The sequence below is a fragment of the Saccopteryx leptura genome, chromosome 2 (assembly GCF_036850995.1).
Source record: "Saccopteryx leptura isolate mSacLep1 chromosome 2, mSacLep1_pri_phased_curated, whole genome shotgun sequence".
Lineage (NCBI taxonomy): Eukaryota > Metazoa > Chordata > Mammalia > Chiroptera > Emballonuridae > Saccopteryx > Saccopteryx leptura.
In genome coordinates, this window is record NC_089504.1 from 106642887 (window position 1) to 106659016 (window position 16130).

Genomic DNA, 16130 nt, shown 5'->3' on the forward strand with positions numbered 1-16130 from the left:
TTTATTAATGAACACCTTTACCAGTCTCTTGCTGCTCTCCTGCCCTCTAATGTTTTCCTTCCCTGTCCTGCTTCACAGGACTATCAATGTCTATTCCCTCAAACACCATTTTTATAATAATTCTTATCTGATACACGACCCTTTTCATCTCCTATCACATTAAATCTACACTGAGTTCCACAGGGAAGGGCTGTGCATTTTCAAGTGGCTGGCACCACGACCAGACAGAATGGGTTTTCAATAAGTATTGTTTGAATGACTAACTGAAAAGAATAAATGAATAAATCAAATCAAAAATTTTCAGCCTTGCCTGTGAACCCCTCCCAGTTCACCAATTTGGGTAGTTCTTTATTGCTCATTGTTCCTCCCTCTTCAACTGAGCTGTCTCTCAGGGAACGAGAGAGGTCGTGATCCTTCATCACAGACACCTTATCTGACTCCTTTGTGCTTTTACTCATGTTCATACTAGCCCCTATCTGGAATAGTTCCCCTCTTTTTATTATTCCTAACCTGACTTTCTTCCAAACTTTCCTGATGGTCTCTTTCCCTAGAAAGTTCTCCATGATGATCTGTATCTTGTGGTTAACATTCTGAGTATCATAAGGTAGTTGTAATAATAATTATTACTAACACTCATTGAACCCTTTTTATGTGTCAGATATTATTTAACTGGGTTATATTAAGTCATTTCACTCACATGGCAGAAGTGTTATTATTATTTTCATATTACAGTTAGGAGAGTGAGTCACAGCTAAATATAGGCAATGCCACTAATAGCAAAAAGACAATCTGCACTTGCTTTTGTTCTTGTGTCAGCTTATTTCCTGACTGCACTTTGTAAAAGAAATAAAAGAATTGAGACAGAACAGAAAGAATAAGGGAAAATACACACACACACACACACACACACAAACAACAACAACAATAACAACAGTTTGAGAATGAAGATCTCAGTCAATCATTCATTCTCATTAGACCTAAGTTTCCTTATTATAAAAAGAGCTAAAACACCTTCATTATGCAGATTCATTGAGATAAGATACTCAACATTTTATATGAATTATAAAGAACCTGAGAAAAATACAAAATAATAATTCTACTTTATTCTATATATGCACATAACATATTAAATAAGAGAATTTTTATAAAAGTAATTTATACATTCTATGCAAATAATAGATAACTAATCATTACAGTAAATGTTGGATTAATGCTTTTTTTAAATATGATTATTCATTTGGTCTACAAAAAAGCTGTACATAATTAACATACAATTTGATGGATTTGGAGTAAATATACATTTATGAAACCATCACAACAATCTCTGCCAATATTGAGATAGTGTTTTGTCATGTATTGCTTCCTTTGAAGGCCAGTGAACTTAAGTAGATATGACTTTAGTAGATTCATTCAGCACAGAAAAAAATAAGGCATTGTACTTTCCTGTCTGACATACCATATAAAATATTGACAGCTCCCTAATATAAGAGCACATCATTTTCATCTACTTCAAAACAACTTAAAAAGGATAATTCCATTAACTTTGAGAATTCAGAAATAAGAGTGATAAAGGAAGAATATAGTAGTTTAAGTTATATGACAAGTCAACCAAAATACTTGTTCTTACCACTTCACAAGTTGGTATAACAAGGTTTTCACAGCTACATTCTAAAAGGCAAAAATCAACATTTATATTAATCAGAATACACTAATGTATTGTAATAAAATTTTAAAATATGAAAATTAATTACCACAATGCCATACTGGACAACATTGACCAGATACATTTTCTTTCACAAGTTTCATATCTTCTGCACAGTTGAGTAGTGGCGTAGGACAAAGATTTGGCTCACAAACTAAATAGAAAAATTACATGAGTAAAGATTAACTTCATGTAATCACTAGTTTTCACTACCTACCATTTAGTTCACTACCATTGCTGATGTAGTACATAAATTTATATCTCTCCGGTGCCTCTCCCATCACCCAATTGCCATGTGTTGGTGAGGACAAACAAATGATTCATAGCACATACAACAGTAGCACTCAGAGACTTTATCAAGTAAAGAGCCCTGAGAAACAGCAGGAGTGTACGATGAGAAAGAAAGAGAGGAGAGTATGGAAACAAATGGATTACTAGAAATTCTAGGATGACAAGACAAATCATAGCTGATCTACTTTTGGTAGGTAGTAATATTATACAAGAAGGGCTCTTGGATGTATGAAAATATTACATATGTTTACTGTGTAGTTTGTGCACTAGAATTCAGCTATCGTCTGACATGACAGTATAACTAAGATGCACTGAACTTCTTAAACATTGGACACATGTAAATATTTTAAATTAGTTACAAATATACTTACCACAGTAATACTGAGGACAACAGAGGTGTGTGGTATTTAGATCCACAGTAAGAAATTCCCCATCAGTACATAGTGGGATAGGATCAGTGCAAGACTCACAAACTAAAAGTAAAACAAAAAGCCAGAAGTTACAGCTGAGCTAAAAAAATAAAAAAATCAAAAATAAATTATTAGCTCAGATTACCTTATGTTTATAAAATCAACATAAAATCTATTATGTTTAATAAAATAAAAAAATAAGGCTTTAACATTTTTTATTTGGTCATGAAAACAATAATACTGCCTGAGTGTATTGCTTTAGGTTTTCCAAGCACAGCGACATAAAAATATAGGGCATGAAGATTTCTGGAATTACTTGTTCTTACTAGGATGAAAATGTTATTGATTGATTGAAGTTTTCTTAATTCACTACTCTTGATTATTCCAACTTATGGGTAAATGATAGAGTATAAACTTGTCCTTTTCAGATGTTCAGGATCCTTCTACCAACTTCGATAACAACTTTGTAAGGGACCTTGAGGAAATGCCCCACCCACACAGACTTGAAGTGACTGTTATAAAGGCACTTCATTCTCATTGGCCTCGGTTGGCAATACACATTAGTTGAATCAGAATCTCTTTCTATGGCATTTGAATCATAAATGGAAGCACACCAGGATAAGAAATAAATGTTGCTGACTCGATAATTAGTAACTGACTGATGCAGAACAGCTGGTTTCTCTCTTTCTCAGGGCTTAACTTGTTTCATCTTAACCCTACAAAATCTTGATCCCTAAATCCTTCCAATTTAAGCTAGCTAGAATCAACTAGTTTTTGCTACTTGTAGTCAAAGAACCTTAACTGCTACAAATGTGTTTTGATTTTCATAAGTACATCTAAAACCTACAATGATCACCAAATTTTTATATGAGAATTCACTTGAAATAGAAAATAGAGAATTCTTTATTTTGCAATGTCCACATCATTAAAATATATAGCTCCCTATACAGCATTTCCTAGACAACCTTCACTTCTACCATTCTCTCTCGAGATCATAGCTTACACATAATATACAGGAGATAACATTTTAAAGAGGTCCTATAATGTCTTGGCTCAGTCCATTATACTACTTGGTTTTTGAAGAAAAGCCAAGGTTAGATTTCTTTTCAAAAAGAACTAGATGCTGGCTTTATTAAAGAATAAAACTACTCAATTATGTTATCTTGATCATGTTTTGACTGATACATATATTCTTTGTGGATAAAAAAAAAAGAAGTACTAACTAATCATTATAAGAGTCATTTAAAATGTTGGGCTTTCTTTTCTATTGTTTTTAATCAGCTGAGTTCCTATAACAGCATAATACTGGTTTCCATCAGTACCATGAAATTCACATCAAGTAAGCGATTTACCCTACATCCTTCCTATACTTTCAAGAAATTATCTCATAGAACACTTACCACAGAGAGGACCAAAACAGCAAGGCTCATCTTGTTCAACTTGAATCATGAATTGGTCTTCTCTGCATTCTGGTATTGGAATACTGGGGCATTTCAATGGGTCACATTCTGCAGAAACATAAAGATATTTGAAAAACTGTATAGTGTGGAAATAAAATAAATAGTGTGGTTTAGTTATCCTTGAATATATACTTACATAAAATGTTTCATTTGCTATATCTCTCCATAAGATTAAGATATTTAAAATGAGTTCATTACCATACATGTATATAATGTATAAATTTAATCTATATAGAATATTGCAGGTTAAAAAACTATCTTTTGGAAGACAATTCCACACTCTTTAGGAATAGATTATTTCTTTATAAACAAAAAGAATGAGAATCCACAAATCTGAATGAACAATGACCCTCACTCTTATTTTTCTTAATTACTCACCACACAGGTACTGTGGACAACAAGAAAGAAAGCTATAGCCAACAGTCAATTTTTGACGTTCTGTACATGTCGGAATGGTAGTGTCACACAAGGTCATGTCACATCCTGCAAATAAGAAAAGAAGCATTAAAATATTAGTGAACATGACTAAAATCTTGTACTTTTCGAACTATAGAAATGATTCCTTAAAGTATAGTCTTAAATCTTATACTTTTAACTCAAAGCAGGGAAATGATTCTCACTATACAGGTTTTTACACTGCAATTAAACCTAAGTTCACAAAGTGGGTTATGTGTGAAAAGGCAGTAGATACAAGGTTAATTTGTTATTGTTTTTCACCCTTGGTTGTCATAAATCAAAGAGCTCTAATCCTTTGTATTGTCATGTATCACTGTATATTATCGCTTGCTAATAGCCAGAGTTTTGCATATGTATTTGCAAAATCAACAAAACCATAATGAGGCAAAACTTGTTTTGAGAAAGTGCAAGTGAAATTTATGGGAATACGTCCCCTGTTACCTCAGACTACATTTTTTTATACCAAGCATCATGCATCTCTGCTTTTTCAAGATTATAAACATCCATATCTTGTGGCACTGAATGACTGCAAAGCTTCAGCCTGAATACATACCACAAACTTCCTTTGAACAACAGGACTCCTTATCAATGAAGCCCAAGACAACTTCAGCCTCTCGTTCACAAACTGGTGAGGGCTCTTCATCACAGTCAGGCTCTATTGGAATAATGCTTCCATTCTCCAAACATTTGTATAGGGCACACTCATCAATGCCCCCATTCCAAATCTCCCCAGCAGTGTGGGGTTGATCTTCACTATCAGTACAGGCTGAAAAAAGATTGACAATGTTACTCATAGCCTGGACATTAAAATCAATCAAGCTGTTACATTTTGAGTTCAGACTGTGACTTTGCCCACGGGCATAGAGCATACATCACATACTTATCCTTTCTCAGATTTCTCTTGTCATTCATCAGATACTAGTTTATATTTTTCTTTAATGAAATTTTTGATGTAGTCCACAGAAAATACATTTTCTCTCTACAACTTTCTGTAAATTTGTATAACTTTCTTTATAAATAACATAATTGGTTAAATATTTTTCCCTTTTAAGTTTTGTTAACACAATTTAATCCACTTGATATACATTTAATATGATATTAATTTAATATGAATTTAAATGTTTTAAAATATTGTTAAAAATGAGTGGTATTAGAAAACAAGGTAAATCACTACCTCACATTAATAGTTTTGCCATATGAAAATTCAAAACACTGCAACTTTAAAATCTAAATGAGGGAAGTAGGCAACAACGAAAAATGTTATTTAGTGACTCTATGAGTTTTATTATGAAAGTTTTACTTAATGGTAAATACGGTTCTCTAGTAGTTCTTTCAAGGAATAACAAAGACAAATGTAGTAACCAACCATATCCCAGCCTCCAGTGAACTTATTTTATACCATTATATTTGCTAAGAAATCAACCTCACAATTTTCTAAAATAAAATACAAGCATGCTTGTATATCCTCAAAGTCTTCCACAAATACTTTCTTCAATGGCAAACACAAATTTGTTTCTGAAACTATATATGCATTTTACTTCGACTTGCCTTTTTTCTTTAATTATTACCTAAATCTCTTCTCTTTTGACTATAATGATGAGCCCTATGACTGAAAAAGTCCTGTATTGAAATTTTCTCACTTTCATCTTTTTTTCGTCAGAAGCCACCACGGAGAAAATGCGTCAGAATAAAATGGTTTGAAAATGAAAGTAGAAACATTAAATATTTTCTCTCAGATAAGAAAACTATCTGACATTTCTCAAGTGCTATTTTTCTCCAGATACTGTGGCGAAATGCTTTGTATTATTTTGTGTAGCCCCACACTAACCTTATGTTTTTTTCTCCATTTTACAAATGCATAACTTGTTTACAGAGATAAAGCTGAATCACTAATACTTGAAATAATTGGAATTTGAATTTAGTTCACGTATTACACTTTTTTTAAACTGAATTTGTTGGGGTGACATTGGTTAATAAAATCATAGAATTCTCATGTGTACCATTCTACAATGCATCATCTGTACACTGCATTGTGTGGTCACTGTTCCAAGTCAATTCTCCCTCCATCACCATTTATCCCCCTACTACGTTCTTCTACCTCCCCCACCCAGCTTTCCCTCTTGTAACAAACTCTTAGCTCTTAATTTGCCAATTCTCACCCAGTTAATAGAAGCACAGGCAGAGGTTAAAACACATCACAACCAAAGCTCCTATTTGGGTAACTTCAAGTGAAATCCTATTAAAAATCAAGCTACAAACAACCTCATTTCCTTTCCAACACTTAGTTACCTTTGATCAATCTTTCTCAGCAAATCTCTTCAAGAACTAACAATGTTCTGTTTGTTTGCCAAACCTGGAAGAGGTCATTTTGTACTTTGCTGCTTACCACATTCTTTCTCTGGAATGCATTGAGTTGAATATGGCCTGTGGAGAATGGTTCCGTTTTTACACACACAGTCTTCTCTTAAATTCATACACGAAGAATGTCCATAGAACCATCTGTTCAGACATGTTCTTGCTTCACAGGGTCGCACACAGGGTTGATATTCCTTATCCTCTGGGCAACTCAGAGCTATGAGTAATAGAGGACAGAATTGCTAATGAAAAATGTTACCTATCTGAATTCTAACAAAAGGGAGAAATGTTTGATTTCTTTCTAAAAATAATTCTTTTCACATTTCACTTTCTTCAAAAGTCTACATTTTTTTCATTTATTATATAATCAGAAAACTTTAAATATCAGTGGGTATTTTGGAGTATATTCCAGGTATCCAACTACTATTATGTTATGGTAGGAAAAGTTCACCTGGTTTATATCAAATACATAAATATGACCAACAGGCAGCCCAACTCTGGTAATCATAAATGTACAGTCAACAATTATGAAGTTCCTGCTCTGTGCAGGGAGCGGATATATGACAGTCCATTCAGAATACGCAAATACTCTGTAAATATGTATTTCAACCAAGTTATAAAAACAAAAAATGCTGCATGTTTAGGTTGAATTCTTCACTGTCAAAAGAAACTACTATTGTTGAGCAGTTTCTAAATGATGATTCTTAGAAAATTCTTGTATATTTTCAGCGATCTTTAAAAGTTCTACTGTTAAAAAAAAACTGGTCCTGGCCGGTTGGCTCAGCGGTAGAGCGTCGGCCTAGCGTGCGGAGGACCCAGGTTCGATTCCCGGCCAGGGCACATAGGAGAAGTGCCCATTTGCTTCTCTACCCCTCCGCCGCGCTTTCCTCTCTGTCTCTCTCTTCCCCTCCCGCAGCCAAGGCTCCATTGGAGCAAAGATGGCCCGGGCGCTGGGCATGGCTCTGTGGCCTCTGCCTCAGGCGCTAGAGTGGCTCTGGTCGCAATATGGCGACGCCCAGGATGGGCAGAGCATCGCCCCCTGGGGGGCAGAGCACCGCCCCTGGTGGGTGTGCCGGGTGGATCCCGGTCGGGCGCATGCGGGAGTCTGTCTGACTGTCTCTCCCTGTTTCCAGCTTCAGAAAAATGAAAAAAAAAAAAAAAAGAAAAGAAAAAGAAAAAAAAAAAAAACTGAACACAGAACTGGTAGGGGTACGAACTGATAAAATCTCAGTAGAGAACAATTTGACAGTATCCTGTAAAATTGGTGAGTTTATAAATTCCCTGTGAATCAAGCAATCCCACTCTTGAATAGTGATGGCATCTGAGAGGCAGGGAGATGTAAGAGGCAGAAGGGCATGCTGGGAGCTGCTTCGTTTCTGACAAGGAGTCAGGTAACTGGTGTTTGGAATATGTTAATCATTCTAATGCATCTTATGCATTCCCCCCCCCCCGTGGGGAAATAAAAACTTTTATTTTGAATCATTTGAGTAACATTCATTTTGTAAATCTTCTACCATTAAATCAATTTAATCACTATTTCTTGAATTAAATGAATTCTATGAAATGTGCTCAAGTTGGTGACATGTTTAATAATTTTTTTATGAAAAGCATCACTACTTGATGAGAAAGCACAAGCCCTATAGATAAAAATGGGCCAAGAATGCACACTAAGGGAAAAGCAAACACAAACATGTCACTGGGACAGTACTGGATCAAAATACCAAAGAAAACCAGAAAGAGTAATTTTTTGGAAGTGGATATTATGTCAGGAAAGGAGAAAATGGTGGAGGGGCAAAAAATCTCCATCCTCGCCACATAATAAATGTATAAGAATACGATACTGGAAATAAGGCAGATTAAATGAGGATTGACAAAATGTGCTGTAGGGTACAGAATTAAAATCCTTCGGCAATCTTCTGTGATTTCCTTAACTTTCCAGTCTACTTTGCTAACTAAGATTCTGTGGAATAGATTTTCTTTCTGAGAATTAAGGACTACTTTAAATGTAGATCAGGATAAAAACAGAAGTTGCCTATGTGGGAAAGCTGACCTCTTAACCTCTAGGTTAGACTTATATGCGCTTACTCTTACCAAATTACTTTGTGATGAAAAATAAAAATAAAGATAAAGAAGTGAGTGCAAAAATGGACTGTTATTCAGCTGTTGGAAAATATTATCTCAAGTGTACTACTTACAACAGTAATCAGGTGTTCTCCACTGAATACAGATGTCAAAATTGTTGCACAGAGCCACGTATGCAGAAGGTGCATCACATTCATGGTTCCAAGAATTGGTATAATTGATCCACATCTTTTCACAAAAGTTTTGTGGCGGAACCTAGAAATACGTTGTGCCTTGAGATAAGTTATGTTGTTCTATTTCTCTAAAGGCCCCAAGCTAGACCAATGCTATGTGGAGAACCAGAGTAGCAAGTTAATATTCATTATGGTCCCTCTTTGACCTCAAAGTTGCAAAACTTCATAGTACTAGATGTCACCTCTAAATTTATAATATTTTAAAACACATTTTAGAGAACATATATATTACCTGCATTAATCTATGCAAATCTATCTTCTAAAGATGAAAAAGAATCCCACTTTTGGGTATTTATCCAGAAAAATACAAAACACTAATTTGAAAAGATATATGCACTGTGATGTTCAATGCAGAATTATTTTCAATAGCTAAGTTATGGAAGCAACCTAAGTGTCCATTGATAGATGAATGAATAAAGAAGAGCGGTACATATATACAATGGAATATTATTTAGTTATGGAAAAGAATGAAATCTAACCATTTGCAACAACATGGATGGACCTAGAAAATATTATGCTATATGAAATAAGTCAGACAGAGAAAACCAAATACTGTATGATTTTGCTCCTGTGTGGAATCTAAAAAACAAAATAAATAAATGAACAAAACAGAAATAAACTTATACATAAAAAGAACAAATAGATGGTCACCAGATGGGAGGGGTTTAGGAATATGGGTCAAAAAAAGTGAAAGGGATTGAGAAATACAAATTGATAGGTAGAAAATAGTCATGAGGATATAAACTACAGCATAAGGAATATAGTCAATAACTTGGTAACACTTAACTGTATGGTGTTAAGATTTATTGAGCTGAACACTTTGTAAGGAATATAAATATCTAATCACTATGTCATACACTTGAGACTAGTATAATATTGCACATCAGCTATAGTGAAAATAAATTGATTTAAAAAGGTGGAAAAGAATCAGGGCATGTTGATCTAGCAAAAAAATCCATTTCTGATATTACAGTTTGAGTAATAATTGTCTTTTCTGTATACTGAATAAGACTTTGATCTATTATAGATAAAAGTGGAAGCTCTGGAAGCTTTCTGTAATGATACATGGCATTCCTCACTAAATGAGGTTATAAATGCTTCTCAAAAAAAGTATATTAATATTATATGTTGCTTAAATAATTTAGTTAATTTCACACACCTCAATTTAGTTAGGTTCCCATTTTTTTCTACAGATTGTTATATTTTATCTAGAAATGCCTGAAATCTAAATAACTTAACTTGTAATGACCTTTATTCCAATTTTTCTCTGTACTCATTCTTTCAGCAAACATACTAAACATCTACATCCAGGTTGATTATTCTATAATTTAGTTGTAATCCCAGTTCAGACCTGGGAGGTGAATATAACAACACCTACTCTGCTGCCATCTTCTTCCTCCCCGAAGCATCTACATTCAGATGCTAAATTCTGACATAGGTCAAAGTATTCGATAAAATGCTTAGTATTTTTCATGGCACATCATTTCTTCTTCAAAGTCCATATCTATAAAAATCAAGATTCTACTTCCATTTTAATCTCCTTTATTGACTCTCCTCAGTTTCTAACCACTTTACTTTGCACAGAGTATTTGCAATGGTCATCAGGGCTTCCTAATTGTCAAATCCTGGGAGTACTGATATTCTAAACCTTCCCCAACCTCTCAGAGGGTGATGATGCAATTAGCACTTCCTGTTCCTTAGAACCCTGTCTTTTGCCTTAAAGGGTATGGTTCTCTACTGCCTGTTCATCAGTTCATTGTTCTTCTCTTCTGCCTCTCATTCTGAGTATTTCTTTAGACTTCGTCTTCACTGGTCATGGTTACTCATTACAAATGCTCTTCCCGAGATGACCCATTTTCACAGTCTCTACCACATCTTGGGCATTTAAATCTTTGTGTTGGTTTATTCAACAGTTAGAGTTCATAATAAGCCTACTGCCCTGGCCAAGTAGCTAAGTTGGTTAGAACATCATCCCAATATGCTAAGGTTGCAAGTCCCATCCCCATTGAGGGAACATACAAGAATCAACCAATGAATATATAAAAAAGTGGAACAATAAATCTCTCTCTTTCTCTCTCCCCCCTTCCTTCTTTTCTCTCTAGAATCAATAAAAATAATTTTAAGAATAATAAGTCTACTACTTCTTAAGATTGTTGTTAGTTAATATATGTTAAGTGTGTAGGAAAGACTCTGGCACACCACACATTAATTATTATTTTTTTAAAACTTTATCTATTAATAACTCCACAAATCTGATCTCAGGCCTCAGCTTATCTCCTGAGTGCCAGAATTATGTTTACAAGGATTTTTATTCCTGGATGTTTTTGCTTTAAAGTCCCACACACTTAAACTTACTCAAAATAAAAAATTATAGCCCTTTTCCACTTAACCCCCAAATGCTGATTCTCCTATATCCTCCATCACTCGTTATTTATGCGTACTTTCATAACTTATTAAGCACCTAACTACACAGCAGGCACTATGCTATGCATGAAGAATTTAGAGGTGAATATACAGTTCTCGGCCTTGTGAGTTTCAGTTTAAGAAAACCTTTTAGTGAGTCAAGAAGAATCACCCTGCCATGCTAAAATAGTCAAAGGAGGGAAGTATTCCAGCCATGGTCATGGCAAGCAGAGAGGTCTATGGACAGAAAAACCTTGGAATATTCAAAGAGTTGAAAGGAAAAAGTCTAGAAATGGGTGGGCCAGCACATAGAGAAAGAGGACCTGGTAAGCCCTGAGAAGTTCAGAATATACTCATAAGCTTAAGTGAAAGACATTGGCAGGTTTTAGGTAGAGGAATAATACAATCCTGTTTCCATTTTTAAAAGATCATCTGCCTACTATAAGGTGACTTGCAAGAAAAGACGAAGATTAGAAGTAAGCAGTGGTGGGATTCAAATAATTTTGTAACCAGTTCTCTGCCCTAATGACAATTTTAAGTATAAAAAATGATATACCAAAAGGTAATTTGTTTCATGCATTTAATACTTAAATAAGAATAAAAGAGGTACACAAAACTAGATTATGCTATCAGAAAGCTTTAAAATATTAATGAAAAAATATTAAATAATACCTGACAAAAAATAATAAAACTGTTATTTAAGATATTTTTGAAGACAGCTTGTCACCCCCTGGTTCTTTGGCACTTTTACTCTTTACATTATGTGTTTGTTTGCTGAATTAACAAACAGGAGGGAATAAAATGTAGTATCTCATCAAAAGGTATAATGAGTTTTATGAAATGAATAAATGAATATTACAAGTGTAGTTCTGTCAAATTTTTTTCACCTATGGATGGAATGAACATTACTACGGGCGCTTAGAATACACTGCTGTGCAGATGAACATTAAAAAAGAGTAAGGAATGTAAATTTGTGATTTCCACATTGGGAAAAGCAGCCCAAGCACCACTCTAGAGAGAACCCTGATGACAAGTGCAATTTTAACAACTCATTAGCCAAACTCAACAAAAAATTGGGTATCAGTTCTGCCGAACCGGTGTGAACCGGCGGAATCCCACCACTGGAAGTAAGGCAATTGAAATATGAGCATTCCTTTCTTTTGCCATCAGATTTACTGGAAAGAACCCAAGGGAAAAGCTGAGGACATCACAGACCAAATGTTATCCTGTATTCCTCCCTATGCCCTGAATAGTAACCTGAAGTTTCCTGATTTAATCAACCTTCCACATTCCCAGTTAAAAATGCAATCTTCAAAAATCAAGACAGAATAAAATGACACTGAAATTAGTTAAAAGGTATTTGCAAATTCTTTTTCATTTTTGTATGCATGCATTGAGAAATGGAAACATTTAAAACTTATTTGCACCCAAGTCTCTAAGTAAAACTGAAGCTCCAGAAATATTGTCATTTTCGTCCCTGATCTCACACTCTGGGCCGTTGTCCTCAGAGAAAGTCAGAGGGCAGGCTGAAATTGCAGCTTCTGTCTGCACTTCACAGCAAGCTCCTTTCTGCTCTAGCAGTTCCCTCCCTCTTCTTCCCAGGCCTTCCTGTCCACGTGTCCTACCGGAAACTTACAGTGTTTTCCTAATATGGGCTGGTACCCCAACTTTGCTCTTACACATGTGGTTTTATCTGCCTAGGTCTCCATTTCTCCCTTCTCTCTCCTGGAAAATACATTCTTCCAAACAATTCAAATATCTTAAATGCTGGGGAGTTTTCTCCAAGCCTGGGCTTCTCTGTACCTCCATAGTATATCTTGCCATGTATCTACTCACAGGCCTTCCTTCCCACTAGATTCCTTGAGGACAAGGAGAAAGTCTTACTCATCTTAGGATGGCAGGAGTATAACCCAATGCTTAATCGGTGCTAGATGCTCACTATCCTTTCATTAAATAATTCATGAAAGGCTGTATTTGTCCTTTGTTTCTAATAATGGATCTTTTTTAATGTACAGGTTATTGAAAATACCTAATAGTCACCTGAAGTCAGAAAGTTAGAGACTAATAAAAAACGATTAAATTGAATATGTGACAAGTTCTATTCCAAGTATACATACACCTAAGAGGCCAAAATGCTAGGGAATTGATTATACACTCATTGTCTTGGTTTCTATACTGGGTTAGCAACTGACATGGATCTCTTTCCCCTAGGGGCATTGATTCACAGGATGGAATTTCATTTGTCTGGAAAGCTGTAGGCATAGCTCTGAAAAAAACATAGAGAGAAGAAAGATAATTATTCTTTCTGTCTCTATAAATCTACGAACAGGAATTGATTGTGAATTCCAAAGCATAATGACAGAAGGCTGGGGGGTAAACTCTTCTGGGTAAAAGAGCATCATGGCAAGAACAGGAACTTATTGGCATTACTCTCAATATGTCTAACATGACAGTTCTTATTTATGGTCACTTTCAACTTACTTTATCATGGCATGGAACGAAAACTCTTCTATTTAATAACTCCAGGCACTGAGTGCAATCATGCTCAGTACAATTCCTAACAGGTCTTCTTGTTGTTACTTTGAATAATTTCTCAATTTCCCAGCTCTCAATAAATAATTCTATGTCTTCCATATTCGTAATAATTGTGCCATTTTGCATCCTTAGATCATCATCTGGATCATCATTGCAAATTCCTAAAAAGATATGTAATGTTTGGAAGAAAATTTTTTTTTTTACTTAAACCAAATGTAGGCAGCAGAATTAAATCATCATAATAATGGATTAAGGTTAGTGAGCCTAGAAATCAAGATCTATGAAAGGATTGTAGAAGGTAAAGAAATAGGAGATTGATTCTGTTCTTATTCTTTTCCACTATTAGCACTAGCTCTTAATTTAAGAACAAGTTATTAGATCTGTCAAATATTCCTCATAATAGTGGACATTTGGCGATTGCCCCCCCCCCCCAAGCATCCAATTCCCCAAGAAAACCCTGCCTGAAAACATTAAGTTATTCCTTGAGAAACCATCCCTGCCCTATTACCTCGTGCATAACACCACTCCAGGAGAGGGGCCTGACTGACATAAAGGTAATCTTTATACCTTATATTAAAAAGTGTTACAAGTAATCCAGGGAAAAACCAGACAGCAGTCACTAGACACATAAATTTGTCCAACATTAAGATAAGCATTGCCTAGGACATAAACAATCTTCCTTCCTTGGGATGACATGGCCAAGTGATGGCTATTGTGCTTTGACCTATAGCCTAACTTTCTTGAGGAAGGCCAGACGAGGATAGGGCTTACCCTTCATCCAGTGTAGTGCAGAGCCAAGGGAAATACAGAGAAGTGCATCTGGAACCCTGATCACAATTTACCTGAATCCCACCCTAGTTTAAAACATTATTTCCTTTAGTTCCCAAGGCTCCAGTTATAAAAGAAGTGAGTTAAACATTTTTTCCAGAATCAAATCTTTTATCATTATCAATACATGCTGCTGCTGTAGTTGCCCCAGCCCTGTAAATATACAGAGGACTGAGTGCAGTACAAAACAAAAAACACTCAAGTGAACTATACTATAAAGCAGCTACTATTTTTTAAGCCTAATTCTTCTAAAGATAGGTAATAGGTAATTGCTAGTAAAATATGTTTTCATTGTGACTTCAACCATCACCTCTGCGGACTTCAGTGCTGTGTAAATCGAGGAGTCAGTATAGACCTCCTAGTTTAGTGTCCATGCTCAACTTGGGTCACACACTAATCCACTACAACTTTATTAGCCAGCACCCAAGCTAGGATCCCAACAGCACCCAGATTTCCCTTTAACTCCTTCCCCATTGTGAAGGTCGGGAGTCTGGGGAGCGACCCTTGGTTAGCCCCTTCTCTACAATGATTAGCTCAGAGAATCTAGTTATCAAAGTGTCTACCTTCAAAAAAAGCACAAACTGAGATTAGAGGAAAAAAAATCAAATAATTCATAGCAAACAAATGATAGATCATAGTAGAAAATATGTATTTGCAAAGTCTCTGAGTTATTACTTCATGAAAACTATTAGGTTGTTTATAATCAATACTATATACTCAATAATAACTATTTTTACAGTAAACTTGTTTAGTCATCATAGCAGTTTATGCCATGTGTGACATACTCTAAAAAGGAATGAAATATAAAACCATTTTGACCAATCTTTCCACTAAATGCTTTATATTTTAAAGAAGAAATATAGGTATTTTGTTTAATTAGTGAGAGCAAGGACTGCATTTATTTTGAGTTGTCTACATCAAGCTTAGTGTCAGATTCTCAGAAGATAATCCATAAACTTTTATTCAAATATATTTAATGAGATCAACATAGATATATTTGCATTAACATTTGTTGACTGTATTAAGCAATGTGTTAAGTGTTTTTACAATCACTTTCACAAGCAATTCTAGCAACAATCTTGAAGGGATATTACTATTCCCATTTTAAGCACAGCACTGAAAAAAGGAATAACGTTTCTTAACTTTCCAGCAGACACTAGAGCCAGTATTATTCTTTTTTATTTTGTTTTGCATGAAGATATGTTTCTAATTTGTTTCCTTTGGCTTGAAACTTTTTGTATCTATGTAACATAAAGGGTGGGGCAAAAGTAAGTTTACAGTTGTGAGTTCACAAAACAGTTTATTCTTGTATTATTATTGCTTGTATTACTTTCCATACGAACAGCTATCAACCTACTTTTGCCCTACATTGTAT

At 34.9% G+C, this 16130-nt stretch overlaps 1 protein-coding gene across 1 annotated transcript in view; it reads right to left on the reverse strand.

Annotated features, from left to right (window-relative positions):
• The window catches only part of OTOGL (otogelin like), a 149202-nt gene that overhangs the window by 15440 nt on the left and 117632 nt on the right, over positions 1 to 16130 (reverse strand). The window contains exons 44-52 of the mRNA XM_066368488.1: positions 13874 to 14088; positions 8870 to 9011; positions 6706 to 6891; positions 4873 to 5085; positions 4242 to 4346; positions 3804 to 3911; positions 2365 to 2466; positions 1752 to 1856; positions 1628 to 1668 (exon numbers count right to left, since the gene is read on the reverse strand). Of these exons, the coding sequence (XP_066224585.1) occupies positions 1628 to 1668; positions 1752 to 1856; positions 2365 to 2466; positions 3804 to 3911; positions 4242 to 4346; positions 4873 to 5085; positions 6706 to 6891; positions 8870 to 9011; positions 13874 to 14088 (1217 nt within the window). The remainder of the gene's footprint in view (positions 1 to 1627; positions 1669 to 1751; positions 1857 to 2364; positions 2467 to 3803; positions 3912 to 4241; positions 4347 to 4872; positions 5086 to 6705; positions 6892 to 8869; positions 9012 to 13873; positions 14089 to 16130) is intronic.